General features: G+C 43.7%; 1 protein-coding gene across 1 annotated transcript in view; it reads left to right on the forward strand.

Moving 5' to 3' along the window:
* The window catches only part of ITGAM (integrin subunit alpha M), a 38,793-nt gene that overhangs the window by 15,065 nt on the left and 4,419 nt on the right, over positions 1–19,309 (forward strand). Inside the window, exons 12-24 of the mRNA XM_079945341.1 lie at positions 354–427; positions 3,063–3,192; positions 3,463–3,605; positions 8,971–9,111; positions 9,200–9,409; positions 13,284–13,414; positions 13,963–14,126; positions 16,243–16,397; positions 16,494–16,625; positions 16,798–16,871; positions 17,104–17,245; positions 17,341–17,463; positions 18,575–18,654. Of these exons, the coding sequence (XP_079801467.1) occupies positions 354–427; positions 3,063–3,192; positions 3,463–3,605; positions 8,971–9,111; positions 9,200–9,409; positions 13,284–13,414; positions 13,963–14,126; positions 16,243–16,397; positions 16,494–16,625; positions 16,798–16,871; positions 17,104–17,245; positions 17,341–17,463; positions 18,575–18,654 (1,699 nt within the window). The remainder of the gene's footprint in view (positions 1–353; positions 428–3,062; positions 3,193–3,462; positions 3,606–8,970; positions 9,112–9,199; positions 9,410–13,283; positions 13,415–13,962; positions 14,127–16,242; positions 16,398–16,493; positions 16,626–16,797; positions 16,872–17,103; positions 17,246–17,340; positions 17,464–18,574; positions 18,655–19,309) is intronic.

Genomic DNA, 19,309 nt, shown 5'->3' on the forward strand with positions numbered 1-19,309 from the left:
GATCTTAGTTCCCCGACCAGGGACCGAACCCGTACCCCCTGTAGTGGAAGTGCGGAGTCTTAACCACTGGACCACCAGGGAAGTCCCTGCACTATCTTGTAACAACCTATAATGGAGTATAATCTGCAAAAATACTGAATCACGCTGCTGTACACCTGAAACTAACATTAATACTGTAAATTAACTATGCTTCAATAAAAAAAGGAAAGCATAACAGAGGACATGTAAGAAAAAGGGGGGTGCACACGGCTTCCATCTGAGCCTCCTTTTGTCTGGCCACCACAGCCCTGAGTTTCCAACTCCTGTTCTAGGCTCCTCTACTTTCTTTAATGTAAATGTTCTTCTCCTCACAGGTACGCACACAGGAAGTACCAGCTCCTTTGAGTATGAGATGTCTCAGGAAGGCCTCAGTGCTGTCTTCACCTCCGTAAGTGGTCTTTTGTTTAATTGGGGTTGGGGGCAAGACGAAGAGGGAGAAGAGGTTCGAAGGTTTGGGGGCTCATCTCTGTGACAGGTGTTTGTTGGGAGGCACCTCTTTGATGGGCAGCAGTGGTCCCTTCTCTCTTCCTTGTCAATCCTGTTCTTTTTTTTAAAAAAATTGAGATATAATGGACATAAACATGGTCATAGCCTCAGGTGCACAACATAGCGATTTAATATATGTGTATAGCATTGCAAAATGATCACCACAATAAGTCTAGTTAACATCCATCACCTTACACAGTTACACAATTTCTTTTTCTTGTGATGAGAACTTTAAGATTTATTCTCTTAGCAACTTTCAAGTATACAATACACTATTATTATTATTATTATTATTTTTTGTGGTACGCGGGCCTCTCACTGCTGTGGCCTCTCCCGTTGCGGAGCACAGGCTCCGGACGCGCAGGCCCAGCGGCCATGGCTCACGGGCCCAGCCACTCCACGGCATGTGGGACCTTCCCGGACCGGGGCACGAACCTGTGTCCCCTGCATCGGCAGGCGGACTCTCAACCACTGTGCCACCAGGGAAGCCCCAATACACTATTATTAACTGTAGTCACCATGCTGTACATTACACCACCAGGATTTATTTATTTTATGACTGGAAGTTTGTACTTTTTTTTTTTTAACATCTTTATTGGAGTATAATTGCTTTACAATGGTGTGGTAGTTTCTGCTTTATAACAAAGTGAATCAGTCATACATATACATATATCCCCATATCTCTTCCCTCTTGCAGCTCCCTCCCTCCCACCCTCCCTATCCCACCCCTCTAGGTGGTCACAAAGCACCGAGCTGATCTCCCTGTGCTGTGCGGCTGCTTCCCACTAGCTATCTATTTTACGTTTGGTAGTGTACATATGACCATGCCACTCTCTTACTTCGTCCCAGCTTACCCTTCCCTCTCCCTGTGTCCTCAGGTCCATTCTCTACTTCTGCATCTTTATTCCTGCCCTACCTCTAGGTTCTTCATAACCATTAACAAAAATTTTTTTTTTAGATTCCATATATATGTGTTAGCATGCGGTATTTGTTTTTCTCTTTCTGACTTACTTCACTCTGTATGACAGACTCTAGGTCCATCCACCTCACTACAAATAACTCAATTTTGTTTGAAGTTTGTACTTTTTGACCACTTTCACCCATTTTGCACACCACCCACCACTGCCTTTGGCAATCACCAGTCTGTTCTCTGTATGTATAAGTTTGTTATTTTTAACTTCACATATAAGTAAGATCATGCAGTGTTTGACTTTCTCCGATTTATTTCACTCAGCATAATCCTCCAGGTCCATCCATGTTGTCACAAATGGCAGGATTTCCTTCTTTTTACTTGCTGAATAATATTCCATTGTGTACATATACACCACATTTTCTTTATTTGTTCATCCGTTGATGAACACTTACATTGCCTCCATCTCTTGGCTATTGTAAAAAATGCTGCAACGATCATGGGGTTGCATATACCTTTTCAAGTTAGTGTTTTCATTTCTTTTGGATATTTACCCAGAAGTGTAATTGCTGGATCATACTGTAGTTTTATTTTTAAAGTTTTGTGGAACCCCCATACTCTTTTCCATAGTGGCCTCACCAATTACATTTCCACCAACAGTGTACAAGGGTTCCCTTTTCTACACGTCCTTAACAACACTTATTTCTTCTCTTATGATGACAGGCATCTGACAGGTGTGAGGTGATACCTCATTGTGGTTTTGATTTGCATTTCCTTGATGATTAGTGATGTTGAGCACTTTTTTCATGCACCTCTTGGCCATCTGTATGTCTTCTTTGGAAAAATGTCTTTTTGGATCCTCTACCCATTTAAAAATCAGGTTTTAAAACAAACTTTTGAGTTGTATGAGTTCTTTATATATTTTGGATATTAACCCCTTATTGGATATATGATTTGCAAATATTTCCTCCTGCTCTGTAGGTTACCTTTTCATTTTGTTGATGATTTCCTTTGCTATGTAGAAGCTTTTTAGTTGATGTAGTCCCACTGCTTATTTTGTTTTTGGTGTTAAATCTAAAATATCATCACCAAGACAAATGTCAAGGAGATTACTACCTATGTTTTCTTCTTGGAGTTTTATGGTTTCATGTCTTATGTCCAAGTCTTTAATCCATTTTGAATTGATTTTTGTGACTAGTGTAAGATAGTGGTCCAGTTTCATTCTTTTGCATGTGGCTGTCTAATTTTCCCAACACCATTTATTGAAGAGACTGTCCTTTCGTCACTGTATATTATTCTCTCCTTTGTTGTATATTGATTTACCATATATGCATGGGTTTATTTCAGGGGTCTCTGTTCTGTTCCATTGATCTACATGTCTGTGTTTAATGCCAATACCATACTGTTTTGATAACTATAGTTTTGCAATATAGTTTGAAACCAGGAAGTGTGATGCCTCCAGCTTTGTTCTTTCTCAAAATTGCTTTGATTATTTGGGGTCTTTTGTGGTTCCATACAAATTTTAAGATTGTTTGTTCTATTTCAGTGAAAAAATGCCATTGGGATTTTTGATAGGGATAACACTGAAGCTCTAGATTTCTCAATCCTGTTCTACATTCTTGCCCAGGATGGTCCCTTGTTGGGTGCTGTGGGGAGCTTTGACTGGGCTGGTGGAGCCTTTCTGCATACGTCACAGGATAAAGTCTCCTTCATCAACACAACCAGGGTAGATTCAGACATGAATGATGCTTACCTGGGTAAGTAGAGAGGGCAGGGTTACTTTAAGAAGGGGTCAGGATATGGCATAACTCAACTAGTTTAGATGTCCTTGGATCTTTCATAAGCTCTTGGGACAGGTTTAAAGGCAGAAATTTCAAAGCTTCATTTTAATTGTGTTAACGAAGGGGAATATAGTGCAAGGTCCAATTACCCCAAGTTCCCAAGCATGGGGCTGCCCCACTGCCCCTGTTCAAGGGATAGTCCTGTTGGAGGGGGCAGTGCTTTTCCTCTTAGTTCATCATCTTCAGGTTATGCTGCTGAAGTCATCTTGCGGAACCGGGCGCAAAGCCTGCTTCTGGGGGCGCCTCGATATCAGCACATCGGCCTGGTGGTGATATTCAAAAAGGACGCAGGTGCTTGGGAGAAAAACGCTGAAATCAAGGGCAGCCAGGTGAGTGCAGAGTGTGTGGGGCATGGATGTGCCAACAGAGGCACCCTGGGGGCTGAGGGCTTCTGGGATGGGCATCATCAGATTCCAAGTGTGGCAGAGTCTTGTAAAGCAGAGGGCTTTAAGCTGGAGAGTCATGGGACCAACTTTGCATTTGAGAATGTTGTGTCCTCACTTTTCTAATAATGGTAAATAACAACACTTGACCTGTACAGAGCTCTCTACAAGTCTACCTGTACACAAAGCTGGCATTTGACCAGTCCATAACCAGTATAGCCATATTAGTTATTAAAATATTGAAATAATTCTATATCTGTCAATAAACAGCTGTTTCCTTGAGACATCCTTCCCTCCTGCACCTGCCATACACTCTGACCCCTCCCCCCAATACTCTTTGAACTTCCCCATGATCCAGCAACTATGAAGTCAGTGACCACTCCAGCTTAGCCCATGGTTGGTACCTGAGAAGACACCTCTAGGACCTCTAGGACCCACTCCAGGGGGTGGGGACCTCTAGGGGACCTCTAGGGGGGACCTCTAGGACCCACTCCAGCTAAGCCCATGGTTGGTGCCTGAGAAGTCCCAGGAGTTCAATATTTTGAATATCACCCCTGCAAAAGCTGTTTTTTAAAACCCTCAAAAAAGTCAGCAAACAGAATCCAGCAGTCTATAAAAAGGATAGTACATCGTGACCAGTTGTGGTTTATAATGATGCAGGGCTTGTTCAACAATGTTGCAGAAATGGACAAGCTGATTCTAAAGTTCATATGACAATGCAAGAGACCCAGAATAGCCAAAATAATCTTGAAAAAGAAGAACTAAGTTGGAGGATTCTCACCCCAATTTTGAAACTTACTACAAAGTGACAGTAATCAAGACAGGGTGGTACTAGCATAAGGATAGACCAGTGAAATAGAACTGAGAGTCTAGAAATAAACCCATACATCTATGGTCAATTGATTTTCAAAAAAGGTGCTGGGACAACTGGATGTCCACAGGCAAAAGAATAAATTTGGACCCTTACCTCACAATGTGCAAAAATTAATTCAAAATAGATCAAAGACCTAAATGTAAGAACTAAAGCTATAAACCTCTTAGAGGGATTCATAGGTGAATTTTTGTAACTTTAGATTTGGCAACGATTGTTTAGATATGACACTACAAGCACAAGCAACCAACGATAAAATAGATTAGTTGGACTTCATTAAATTAAAAACTTTTGAGCAGCAAAGGACACTATCAAGAAAACGAAAAGAATGGGAGAAACTATTTACAAATCATATATCTGATAAAAGTCTAGTATTTAGAATATATAAAGAACTTTTACAATTCAACAATAAAAAGCCAACCTCATGTAAAAATGGACAAAGGATTTGAATAGATATTTCTCCAGATAAGATATAAAAATGACCAATAAGCACATGAAAAGATATTCAACTTTATTCATCATTAGGGAAATACAAGTCAAAACCACAATAGAGATACCACTAGAATGGCTATTTAAAGAAAAAAATGAAAAATAACACATGTTCGTGAGGATGTGGAGAAATTAGAACCCTCATATATTGCTGGTGGGAATGTAAAATAATACAGCCCTCATGGCACACAATTTGACAGTTCCTCAAAAAGTTAAATATAGATTTATCATATGACTCAGAAATTTCACTCCTAAGTATATATCCTTTTCCAGAATGAAAATAGTTGTTCAAACAAAAACTTATACGTGAATGTTCATAGCAGCATTATGCATAATAGTCAAAAGGTAGAAAGAACCTAAATGTTCATTAACTTATGAATAGATAAACAAAATGGGGTATATCCATACAGTGGAATACTATTTAACCATAAAAAGAGCGAAGTGTTGATACATGCTACAACATGGATAAACCTTGAAAAATTTATGCTACATGAAAATAACCAGTCACAAAAGGACACATGTTATATGATTTAATTCATCTGAAATGTCTAGAATAGACAAACCCACAGTCAGAAAGTAGATTAGTGGTTGCCAGGGTATTGTGGGGGGGGGGGGGATTGAGAGTGACTTCTAAGAGTTACAGCACTTCTTTCTGGGGTGATGGAAATGTTTTGGAATTAGTGGTGATGGTTACATAACATTGTGAATATACTAGAACCCACTAAATTTTATACTTTAAAATGATGAATTTTATGTAATGTAAATTTTATCTCAATTTAAAAGAGCCATTCTGAAAAAAAAAATCAATGTAATTAACCATAACAATAGACTAGAGAAGAAAAACGTAATAATCTTAACAGATACACAGAAAGAATTTGACAAAATCCATTCTTTCATGATGTTTTCTTCTCAGCAAACTAGGAATTAAAGGGAACTTCCTCAACCTAAGAAAGAATATTTACAAAAACTCTACAGCTAGCATCATATTTAAAAGTAAAAGAGAATTTTTTTCTCCTAAAATTGGAAACAAGGCAGGAAAATCCACTCTTACCACTCCTATACAACATCATACTGGAAGACGTAGCTGGTGCAATAAGACAAGAAGAGAAAAGAAAAAAGAGCATGCGGAGTGGAAAGGAAAAAATAAAGCTGTCTCTATTTGGGGATGACATGATTGTTTGCATGGAAAATCCCAAAGAATCTACAAAAAAGCTATATAACTTATTTCAGTGAGTTCTCAGGATACAAGATCAATATGTAAAAATCAGTTGTATTTCTATACTAACAATGAACATTTGGAAATCTAAATTTAAAGAAAAAGGCAATTTATTAATACAATAGCACCAAAGACCATGAAATACTTAGGTATAAATCTCACAAAATGTGTACAACATCTTTATACTGAAAACTACAAAACACTAATGAGAGAAATCAAAGCCCTAAATAAATGGAGAAATATACTGTGTTCATGGACTGGAAGACTCAATATTGTTAAGATGTCACTTTTCCTCAAGTTGATCTATAGACTCAACACAATGCCAATCAAAATCCTATTTTATTTTGTAGAATTGACAAGCTAATTCTAAGATTTATGTGGAAAATCAAAGAAAGTAGAGTATCCAAAACAGTTTTGAAAAGGATCTTATGTAAATACCATTAGGTATTTAGTGGAAGATTCTACACTATGTGATTTTAAGGATTTCTATAAAGTTACAGTAAGCAGGACAGCATGGCATTGACAAAAGGATAGACATGAAGATCAGTGGAACAGAATAGGCCTGAAGTATAAGTCTGACACATATTGATTTTCAATAAAGGCACAAAGACAATTCAATGGAGAGTTCAATGGTGCTGGAACAATTGAACATCCATGGTAACAAAACAAAACAAAATCCTTACCCATATCTTGTCAATTCAACCATGTTAAGATTAATTTAAATCGATCATAGAGCTAAATGTAAAATCTAAAACTACTATACTTGTGGGAGAAAACGTAGGATAAAATTTTTGTGACTTTGTGTTAGGCAAAGAATTCTTAGATATAACACTAAAAGCATATGGTCCATAAAGAAAAAAATTGATAACTAAGATTTCAACAAAATGGAAAGTTTTGCTCTGTTCATTAAGAGAATGAACAGATAAGCTACGGACTGGGAGAAAATATTTGCAAATTTTACTTCTTTTTTAAAAAAATTACATATCTGACAAAGGACTTAATCCAGAATATATAAAGGATTTCAAAACTCAAGAATAAGAAGTCAAACAATCCAATTCAAAAATAAGCGGAGTATTTGAACAGACACTTCACCATAGAAGATATGTAAATGGCAAATACGCACGTGAAAACATGTCCCATGTCATTAAATCATTACGGAAATTCAAATTAAAACCACAATGAGATACAACTGCACACCGATTAGTATGGTTAACATAAAAAAGGAAATAAATTGGCAATATCAAGTTCTGGCAAGGATGTGTAGCAACTAAAACTCTCAGACATTGCTGTTGGAATGGAAAATGGCATGGCTGCTTTGGAAAACAGTTTTCAGTATCTTACAAAGTTCAACATGCAGTTGCCCTAACACTCAGATATTTACCCAGTAGAAATAAAAATAGACGTTCACTGGAAAACCTGTATATGAATGTTTCTAGTAGCTCTATTTGTAACTGCCAAAAGCTAGAAACAACCTGAATATCCCTCAACTGGGGAACGGATAAACAAACTGTGGTACATCCATACAATGGAATACTAGTCAGAAATAAAAGGGAACAGATTACTGATACACGCAAAAACTTGGATGAATCCTAAATGTTTACTCTAGTTGAAAGAAGCCAGACCCAAAAGGCTACATACTGTATGGTTCCATTTATATAACATTCTGGAAAAGGCAGAACTATAGGGACAAAAAACAGATCAGTTGTTGTCAGGGGCTGGTGATTGAGGGAAAAGGTTGATTACAGCATAAAGGAATATTTTGGGGGTGATGAAACTGTTCTGAATCTTGACCATCGTGGCAGTTACATGAATTTTTGTGTTTGTCAAAACTCATAAAACTACACTAAAAAGTCTGAATATTTTTGTATGGAAATTATACCCCAATAAACTTGACCTAAAAACAAAAAAATCCTGTTGACTTTAGGATGAAGCTTAAATGCCTTTACTGGACCATTGGGAGGCCTCCCTCAGTGGTATGTGGGGCAGAAATCAGACTGTAGTGAGTCATGTCTTGACGTCCTCTGCACTTTCCTTCCTAGAACTTGCCCCAGAAGTTTGAAATTTCCATATACATCTCCCTTTTATCTGTTGCTATTCCCCTCCATTTCACCCTGCTGCACCTAGAGCCTTGGAAGGCATTGTCTCCACTACCCAGCCTCAGGCTTAGCAAATAGCAAACCCTTGTTTATTGAATGAAAGAATGACTAAATTGATGATTGCTATGGATGACTTCTACCTATTTACATTGAACATATTTTGGTGTTTTTCTGAACATACTTTAAAAATTCTTTTTAAAGGTAGACATTATTTCTCAATATCATGCAAAAGAATTCCTGTGGCAATAGTTGTTTTTCGTCTAAGCCAGTTGATTCCTTGTTAGCCAGACTGCCAAATTTGACTTACCTCCCTAAAGACTTGCAATATATTGAAAGGATATCCTGTCTGGTTTTCCAGGCTTTTCTGTCTGTATTTTCAAATCCAATTTCTTCTCTACCTTAATCATCTCCCTGGAACGCCCTTTGGGGTAGATCCTCACCCACTACCTGTCAACTCTATCATATACTCCTCTAACTGGCAGTACATTCAAACAAGGATTGATCATGAAACAGAGAGAGGATCACATCCGCTCCAAAGGGCTTTCCTCAGCAGGCATGATTTTTCTTCACAGGGAGAAAAATCCCCGTGCTCTGCTTTAGGTGGAAAGAAGTATGTGATCTTGGCCTTATCTCTTTCAGATCGGCTCCTACTTCGGGGCCTCCCTCAGCTCCGTGGACGTGGACAGAGATGGCAGCTCTGACCTGGTCCTCATCGGGGCCCCCCATTACTATGAGCAGAGCCGGGGTGGGCAGGTGTCCGTGTGCCCCTTTCCCCGGGGGGTGAGTGGCTGATGAGACCCGGGCTGGGCGGGGTCTGGGTGTGGAGGGGTCGCCTGGGGTGGGACCTGACACTGTTTTTGTTCTGCAGAGGGCTAAGTGGCAGTGTGGTGCTGTCCTGCGAGGGGAGCAAGGCCACCCCTGGGGCCGCTTTGGGGCAGCTCTGACGGTGCTGGGGGATGTGAACGGGGACAGGCTGACGGACGTGGCCATCGGGGCCCCGGGAGAGCAGGAGAACCAGGGTGCTGTCTACCTGTTTCACGGAACCTCGGGACTGGGGATCAGCCCTGCCCACAGCCAGGTGAGGCCCGGTCACTGTTTTTGTTACAACTGTAGCCTCTTTGCCAATCTGTCCCTTTCTAATTCAATGTTCCGACAGCTGCCAGATCAGTTCTCCCAGTAGTCCTTTTTGGAAGCTTCAAAAATAACACATAGTTCACAGAAAAGATTCATTCTTACCACAACTAGAGGAGGTGCACAGGGCCATCATCACTCCCACTTTACAGATGAGAAGATGAAGGCTCAGAGGTGATGAATGGTGAGCTGAAAGTGTTAGGATGTAGACATTCCTTTCCTCCGAATCTCAGTCTTTTATTTATTTATTTATTGTTTCGGTACGGGGGCCTCTCACTATTGTGGCCTCTCCCGTTGCGGAGCACAGGCTCCGGACGCGCAGGCCCAGCGGCCATGGCTCACGGGCCCAGCAGCTCCACGGCATGTGGGATCTTCCCGGACCAGGGCACGAACCCGTGTTCCCTGTATCGGCAGGCGCACTCCCAACCACTGCGCCACCAGGGAAGCCCCGAATCTCAGTCTTGGTAGGATGACCAGCAGACCCGGTTTGCCCAGGTCTGTCCCGGTTTTAGCACTGAAAGTCTCACAGCTCAGGAAGCCCTATGGTTGGTCACCCTCGCAGGACTGCGTGCTTCACAGGCTTGTGACTGGTGCAGTTACACGGGGCTCCTCTCAGAACGGCGCTGTGCTCAGATTAAGGCTCTGCTCTGGCCATCTTGAAACTCTTGATAACTTTTGAACAAGGAGTCCTGCATTTTTTTCTCCCCACGGGGTCCTGCAAATTACGTAGCTGATCCTGGTGGTTGGTCACTTGAAATGCGGGTCACCACAGATGGTTTCCTCTCTAAACTGGCTCCCTGTTTCCTGCTGGATGAAGCCCACTGTGTGCAGGGACCCCCACGGTCTGGCAGTCTCCCATTACAGCCCGCCGAGGCCATCCAGTCTGCTGGCTTCTGGTCTCTGGTTTTCTTCCAGCCTCACGTTTTTCTTCTGTCCTTTCTCTCTGTCTCCTCATCACTCCTGCCAAATCCCTCACCCTAGAGGTTCAACCCTACCCACACATCAAAATCACCTGAATGTCTTAAAAAACGGATGCCTGGGCCCTGCCACTAGGGGTTCTGATTTAATTGGTCTGGGGTCAGGGCCCCAGGCATCAGTAGAGTTTTTTCAACATTGTATTTAGAAAATTTTCAAAGTTACTGCAAAGTTGAAAGAATTGTCCAGTGGCCATCCATATATTTATAAGCCAAAATCTACGATGAAGATTTTACTAGATTTACTTTATCACATCTCCATCCTATGTATTCAGACTTTTTCTACCTGTCCATCAAGTTCATCGTTATTTTTTCTAATGCAATTCAAAGTAATCTGCAACACCAGTCCAACTTCACCCCTAAATACCTCAGCGTGTATATCATTAACTAGAATCTAAAATATTCAGATATGCTTACTGTTATTTTTAAGATAAAATGTACAGACAGGAAAAGCACAAATCTTTAGCCAGTCAAAGAATTTTGAAAAATATAATCCACAATCCTATCAAGATGCTGAACATAATTATCACTTTAGAAAGTTCCCTCCCGCCCCCATCCAGTCAATTTCTGACCCCATTCCCGCCCAGAAGAAGCTACCGTTCCAATTATTTTCCACCACAGATTAGTTTTGCCCATTCTAGTGTATGGAATAGTACACTACATAGGCCCTAGTATTTTTCACACGCTCTTTAGTTGCAGCCCGGGCTAAGCACTACTGCCTCATGTTCTTCCCTCTGTGTCACGGAGCCTCTTTCCACAATTGTGTGAAGACTATAATATGCCTCTTTTCATTGGCACCTGTTGTTTCTCTGTGTAAATGGGATTTGAAGGCTCTGGTTTTACTTCATTTTTATTACAAAAGCTTTACATGCTTGTACAAATTTAAATTCTAAAGTAAACAATACCGCAGGTTCAGACATTTGGTGTATGTGCTAGGCTGAGGAGCCAGTGGGGCGAAGCTACCATCTGTGGGATTATGACTGAACGCCTCTAAGTCAGAATCCCGCCCAGGAGGAACGATGCGGCAGCGCCGCGGAAGCCTCGGTTGGCCTCGGATAGCCGGTCCCCCGCCGTCCCCGCCGGCGCTCCCCGCCGCGCGTCGGGACCGGGGTCCGGCGCGGAGAGCCCTTCGTCCTGGGACACGGGGTGAGGCCGGAAAGGCGGCCGCCCCCTCGCCCGTCACGCACCGCACGTTCGTGGGGAACCTGGTGCTAAACCATTCGTAGACGACCTGCTTCTGGGTCGGGGTTTCGTACGAAGCAGAGCAGCTCCGTCGCTGCGATCTATTGAAAGTCAGCCCTCGACACAAGGGTTTGTAAAATAATAAGAAAAGAAGAAGAAGAAAAAACAACAACAGTGAAAGTCTTAACACCCTCCCCTTATCTGCACCTGGAAAGGAAAACAAGGTAAGGGGAGGGTCCACACACTCACCCACCCTCACCCACACCTACGTACCTGCTCTCACCAACCAAACCCCCCATATACCCACTCCCACCCCACAGACTTTGGAATTAAAAACAAATGCAAAAAGGGTCATGCAATACTATTGCTCTACTGTTTGCGTTTTTTACTTGCTCTTTTCCTGTGACTGGGGCTAGGGTGATCAGTATGCGAACGAGCAAAACTGCTGTGGCTCTCCCAACTACCATTATTATATAATTTCAAAGCAAAGCATCCTTCCAACAGAATACGCTAACTTTTTCTCAAAAAAATTTGCAGTGTAATGTACATGCAGTAAACACGCAAATCTCAAGTGATGAATTTTCCTCTCTGTGAACTCGAGTAAGCACCACCCAGGTTAAGATATAGCACATTTCCAACATCCCGCACTTCCTCATTCTTTCTAGTTGATAAATTCACTTAAAAAAAATGGCAGTAAAATATCCATGACCTAAAACTCACCATCTTTTTTTTTTTTTTTTCGCGGTACGCGGGCCTCTCACTGTCGTGGCCTCTCCCGTTGCGGAGCACAGGCTCCGGACGCGCAGGCCCAGCGGCCATGGCTCACGGGCCCAGCCGCTCCGCGGCACGTGGGATCCTCCCGGACCAGGGCACGAACCCGTGTCCCCTGCATCGGCAGGCGGACTCTCAACCACTGCGCCACCAGGGAAGCCCTAAAACTCACCATCTTAACCATTTTTATGTGTACACTTCAGCGGCATTAAGTACGTGACAAAATCACTTTTAAAATTTCTTAATATATTTGGCTGTTATCCTTTCAGTGTTACTTTTGCATATAGATTAAAGAGTCAAAATTGTTCTTAACAGCTTATTATGAAAAGCAACAATTTCCACACCCACACTGTGATTTCCTCTTCATTTTCCCTCCTCTGAGGGAACGACTTTCAGCTCTTTCAATGATTCTCCATACTTCTCAAGGGCACAATTAGTTTGCTGCTTCTTGATTTTTGTTTTCGCATTGACTTCCCACTATGGGAGGTGAGGATTGAGCTTTCTTTCAGGCCCCTCTTGACACATATTCATACGTCTCCCATCCCACCCCCCCATTCCTTAAATTTATATGACAATTTTGGTTAGATCTATGTTCAGTGTTTGCATTTTCCTGGCCATGTAAGAGATTCAACTGAGTCAAATAGTGTACTATATCACTTCTTTCCTGTGATATTTTTTGTTTTCCCTGGAAAACCCAGTAATTGATGGACACTTTGGATATCATCTCAAGGTTGTGGTCTAAAGCTTAATAGTTACCCTAATTCCTTGAGAAGGTGTGGGAGATATGACTGAGTAGAGCCCAAACAATCTCTCCTTGGGTCATCCCAGGAGACTGAGTTACACTCTTTCCTGTTCTTTCCCACCCCTTTCTCTCCTCCTCTTTTCTACCCTCAGCGGATCATAGGCTCCCAGTTCTCTCCGAGGCTCCAGTATTTTGGGCAGTCACTGAGCGGGGGCCAGGACCTCACAGGGGATGGACTGGTGGACCTGGCTGTAGGGGCTCAGGGGCACGTGCTGCTGCTCAGGTGAGAGCACACCAGGTATCTTCTTTTTCTTTTTTTTTTAACATATGTACTTCTTTTTATTTTTAATAATTTTTTAAAAAAATTATTTATTTATTTATTTTGGCTGCATTAGTTCTTCGTTGCTGCTCGGGCTTCCTCTAATTGCGGCAAGCGGGGGTTACTTTTCGTTGCGGTGCGTGGGCTTCTCATTGCGGTGGCTTCTCTTGTTGCGGAGCACGGGCTCTAGGCGTGCGGGTTTCAGTAGTTGCAGCACGCGGGCTCAGTGGCTTGTGGGCTCTAGGCATGCAGGCTTCAGTAGTTGTAGCACGTGAGCTCAGTAGTTGTGGCTCACAAGCTCTAGAGCGCAGGCTCAGTAGTTGTGGCACACAGGCTTAGTTGCTCTGTGGCATGTGGGATCTTCCTGGGCTAGGGCTCGAACCCGTGTCCCCTGCCTCGGCAGGTGGATTCTCAACCACTGCGCCACCAGGGAAGTCCCCCAGGTATCTTCTTCTTAAGGAGTGGCTTTGCTGTCTGAAGACCCCTGAGGGCCCTCTGGTGTCCCCCCACAGGTCCCAGCCAGTGCTGAAAGTTGAGGTGACCATGGATTTCACACCCAGGGAAGTGGCAAGGGATGTGTATGAGTGTCGTGAGCGGGTGGTGAAAGGAAGGATCGCTGGGGAGGTCAGAGTCTGCCTCCATGTCCGCAAGAACACACGGGACAGGCTGAAAGAAGGTGAGGCTGGTTGGGTAGGTCTCAAGAGGTTAAATCACTGGGGACATGGACGGGTGGCCCAGAGTAAAGTTCTCACAGGCTCTGATAGCCTTCTTCAAGCTTGGGTGGAGTGAGCAGGTGGTTCCCCTGCTGGGGGGGTGGGTGGGGAGGCCCAGCAAACACCCCTAAAGAAGTAAGCATGTGGCACTCCTTTACACTCTCAGTTCTCCAGAGAATGAAGGGCCCCATCCATGTGAACTAACCAGGTCTTTTTTTTAAACTGAGAGATGACTCGTTTAAAGGGGAGGTTGAACTGATGAAGCTAAACACAAACTCACAAAGCATTCAGATATGCATTTTATCACAACGAACTTGACTTCCTTCCTTGTCTCTATTCTCAAAGAGTGGCATTGTGCTTGGGGTGAGGAAGAGTAATGGTGGTTCTAGAGGGAAACAGGGGGAGGGGATAAAATTTGTTTCTAGCAGTCATCTTACCAGACTGAGGAGATAGCAGTCAGAGTTTTGGGCAGCCAGCATGGCTAGAAATTGAGAGCAAAGTCTTGGAGACTAGAGAATTACAGAGAAGGTGTCCCAAAATCTACATAGAAATTTCCTGTAAGTCATTGGCTGACTTCTAAGCCATGCATGTCCAGATCAATACTCTTAGAAACTCAGTGGAAGACAACAACTGGAGAGCTCAAGAGTTGAACAGAAATCTAGGAAGCTGAGATTTGAGAGGGACCTTAAAATACACCTTGGTCCTTCTACTGGGACAATGTCCATTGAAACCAGCAAACCAAGAGAAACAATAGACAATAGAAATAGACCCATAGGTGATTCAGCAATTAGAATTATCAGATAGGAATTTAAAAGATAACTAAAATTAATATCTTCAAGAAAAAACAGGAAATGATGGAGAACTTCAAATAAAACCTGGAATTCATGAAATAGAGTTAAATGGAAACACTAGCACTGAAAAATACACTGAATGATATTGAGAATTCAATAGATAGATTTAATAGTGGATTAGAAACAGAACAAACAGATGTATACTACTATATATAAAATAGATAAACAGCAAGGATTTACTGTATAGCACAGGGAGCTATATTCAATATCTTGTATAACCTATAATGGAAGAGAATCTGAAAAAATATATGTATTACTGAATCATTTTGCTGTACACCTGAAACTAACACAATATTGTAAATTATCTATACTTATATTTTAAACAAGTAGAACAGAGAATTAGTGAACTGGAAGGTAAGTAAATTGCAAGTATCCAGATGAGCACACAGAGAGAAAAAAGGATGAAAAATAAACCATAGGAGACATATGGGACATGGTGAAAGATCTAATAAACATGTAATTGGAGTTCCAAAAGGAAGGGAGAGAGAGAGAGAGAGAGAGAGAGAGAGAATAAGAAAGAAGCAACTGTTAAACCTAAATGGGAAAAGAATGTGAAAAAGAATAGAAACAAGTATATGTACAATTGAATCACTTTGCTGTGCACCTGAAACCAATGCAACACTGTTAATCAGCTATACTCCAATATAAAATAAAAATTAAAAAAAAAAAGAAATGGTGGTAAAGAATTTTCTAAAATTGATGAAAAACATCAAGATTCTCTACCAAATTAGGAACTTCCCTGGCCATCTGGTGGTTAAAACTCCCTGCTTCCAATGCAGGGGGTGTGGGTTTGATCCCTGGTTGGGGAACTAAAATCCCATATGCCATGCGGCCAAAAAAAATAAAAAATAATAAGATTCTCTACCAAATCAAAGCAAGATAACATTAGACATTGTACCATCCTAAGGCACAAACTGCTGAAGACCAAAGACAGAAAAAAAGTTAAAAGCAGCCAGAAAAAATATACTTAATTTTCCAGTAGGTGACAGAATAGCTACTATTTATTGAGCAGTTACTGTGTGGCAGGCGCTATGCTAAATGCTCTGTAGGTACTATTTCGTTTTTACTATTGGGAAGGTCCAATTATTATCTTCAATTTAAAAATAAGGAATTGAGGCCCTGAGAGAGGTCAGCTAACATGTCCAAATTCAGATAGCTGGGCCTCCACCTCCTGCCAGTCTGACTCCAAACCCAGGCTCCTCACCACCATTCTTCCCTGGCCCTTCAGGAGATACCCAGAGCACCATCACATATGACCTGGCTCTGGACCCAGGTCGCCCACATTCCCAGGCCATCTTTGATGAGACTAAGAACAACACTCTCAGACATATAGTGACGTTGGGGCTGAGTCAGCAATGTGAGACCCTGAAGCTCCGGTTACTGGTGAGCAGAGGGTGACCACACTCCTGGGTCCTCCAAGCATGGGGTGGGCTTGGGATGCTGAGGAGGGCAGACCACCAAACCCCCACTGTCTCTCAGGATTGTGTAGAGGACTCAGTGACCCCCATTGCCCTGTGCCTCAACTTCTCTCTGGTGGGGAAGCCCTCGTCCCATTTTGGGAACCTCCGGCCAGTGCTGGATGTAGAAGCTCCAACACTCTTCACAGCCTCGGTGAGTCTGGGAGTTGGGGTCCAGCCGGGGTGTGGAAGGGACCAGAGGCCAAGGTTGTTGAAGCTCATTTTATTTCATTTCACATAATTTTATTTCAAGATTTCATTTTACTGTTTCGTTTCACGTCTTTTCACGATTTCCTTTCATTTTCCTCATACTCTGTTTTCGGCAGTTTCCCTTTGAGAAGAATTGTGGCAATGACAGCATTTGCCAGGATGACCTCAGCATCACCTTCAGTTTTATGAGGTGAGTTTCCTGTCCTCATTTTTACCCCCAGACCTGCACCATGACCTGCTGCTCTGTTCTTCTCCTGGCCCCCAAGGGAGCCCGGCGCAGAGCAGCTGCCTCAGAGGTGTGTTTCTGTGGCTGCCTCGTGCACTGTCTTCTGTCTCCGAGTGTCCGCGCCTCCTTCCCGCTGGAGCAGACTCGCTGCAGGAAAGCCCTCAGCATCTCATGGCCTGGCTTGTTCCCACCACAGCCTGGACACCCTGGTGGTAGGTGGTTCTCGGGACTTAAACGTGACGCTGACTGTGAGAAACCAGGGCGAGGACTCCTACAGAACACAGGTCACCTTCTTCTACCCATCTGGCTTGTCCTATCGGAGGGTGTCAGGAGCCCAGGTAGCCAAACCCTTCTCAGGCTCCATCTGACTTTGCATTCCCTGCCCCCATGGGTGGTGTTTGACATCATCACCTCTGCCTCCTTTGCCTTCCAGAACCAGCGCTCACAGCGGTCCTGGCGCCTGATCTGTGAGTCTGACGTCTCCACTGAAGGGTCTGGGACCTTGAAGAGCACCAGCTGCAGCATAAACCACCCCATCTTCCCAGACAACTCGGAGGTCAGGCTGCTGGCTCCTTCTCCCTTTTTCTCCTTTGTCTTCCTCTGAATTCTTCCCTAGTTCTTCTTCTTCTTTCCTCCGCCTCCTCCTCCCCTCCCCCTCCCCCCCTCCCCTCCCCCCTCCCCTCCCCGTCCCCTCCCCTCCCCTCCCCTCCCCTCCCCTCCCCCCTCCCCCCTCCCCCTCCCCTCCCCCTCCCCCTCCCCCTCCCCTCCCCTCCTCCCCCTCCTCCTCCTCCCCCTCCTCCTCCTCCCCCTCCTCCTCCTCCTCTCCCCCACCCCCTCCATGGCTTGTGGGATCTTAGTTTCCTGGCCAGATATTGAACCTGCGCCCTCGGCAGTGAAAATGCATGGAGTCCTAACGAATGGACCGCCAGGGAATTCCCTTCTTTTTTTTTTTTTTTTTTTGCGATACGTGGGCCTCTCACTGTTGTGGCCTCTTCCGTTGCGGAGCACAGGCTCCGGACGCGCAGGCTCAGCGGCCATGGCTCACGGGCCCAGCCGCTCCGCGGCATGTGGGATCTTCCCGGACCGGGTCACGAACCCATGTCCCCTGCATCAGCAGGCGGACTCTCAACCACTGCACCACCAGGGAAGCCCCCTTCTTTTTTTTTTTTTTTAAGTAGATGTTTCTTTGTTTTGAAAAACAGCTTTATTGAGATAAAATTCATCTACCACACAATTCACCCACTTCAAGTATACAATCCAGTGGCTTTTGCAATGTTCACAGTGTTGTGCGTCCATCCCCATGATCAATGTTAGAGTATTTTACTACCCCAAGAAAAAACCCTGCTCCCCTCAGCCATGGGCCCGTGTCGTCCCATCTCTCCCAGCCCTAGGCAACCGCTAATCTATTTGCTGTCTTGAGATTCACCTACTCTGGATATTTCATATGAATGGAATCATACAATAGGTTTGCTTCTTTGACTGAGCATCACGCTCTCAAGGATCACCCGTGTTGCAGGATGTATTAATATTCAGATTCCTTTGACTGCTGAATAATATTCTGTTGTACGGATGTGCCACATTTTATTTACCCGTTCTTTAGCTGATGGACGTTTGGGTTGTGCCTTCTCTCTTACTCTTGTCACCGTCTCTTCTTTCTCCAACTCCAGATCACCTTCAATATCACATTTGACGTGAACCCTGATGCTTTCTTTGGAAACAAACTACTTCTCAAGGCCAACGTGACCAGGTGCGCTATGCCTGGCCTCCTCCATTCTGAGGTCCCAGCCCCCGGCCCCCCTGCTCAGGGTGGACCATTGCCCTCTCCCCACTTGTTCTCCCTTCAGCTCATTGTTTTACTCAAGAAACACCAACTGAGCACCCACCACGTGCCAGGCGTGGCCCCCTGTGCTGGTGGGACAGTGATGGACAAGACAGCTGTGATTCTTGCCCTCACAGAGGTTATAATTTAGGGGCAAAGATAGACAGGAAAGCCGATGATTATGATACGGTATGAAATGAATGATGTCCAGTCTTCTTGGGAGATTGGTGTTCAGAGAAGACTACATCCAGGCTGTGAGTTAGCCAAGCAAAGGCATGAATTGAGGCTGGGCATGAAGACAGAGAGAAGGAAGTGTGGACCAAGCAAAGCCCGGAGACTGCAAAGGTCAGGCTGAGTCTGAGCACAGGAGGCAGGATTGAAGGAGTTGGTTAGACATGGGCCGTGTCAGGAAATGATCGACGAGTGCTCTTAGGGAATTTGCAACTTAACTTGGGAGTGATGTGATCACCTTTGCATGCTAGAAAGATCACTCTCCAGGAGCGGGGGGATTGGAGTGGGAGTCATTTTGAATTCAGGGGACCAGTGAGAAGAAGGCACCTTTCTGCAGGCATCCGTCCTGGTG

The sequence above is a fragment of the Stenella coeruleoalba genome, assembly GCF_951394435.1.
Source record: "Stenella coeruleoalba genome assembly, chromosome: 15".
In the NCBI taxonomy this organism is placed as follows: Eukaryota; Metazoa; Chordata; class Mammalia; order Artiodactyla; family Delphinidae; genus Stenella; species Stenella coeruleoalba.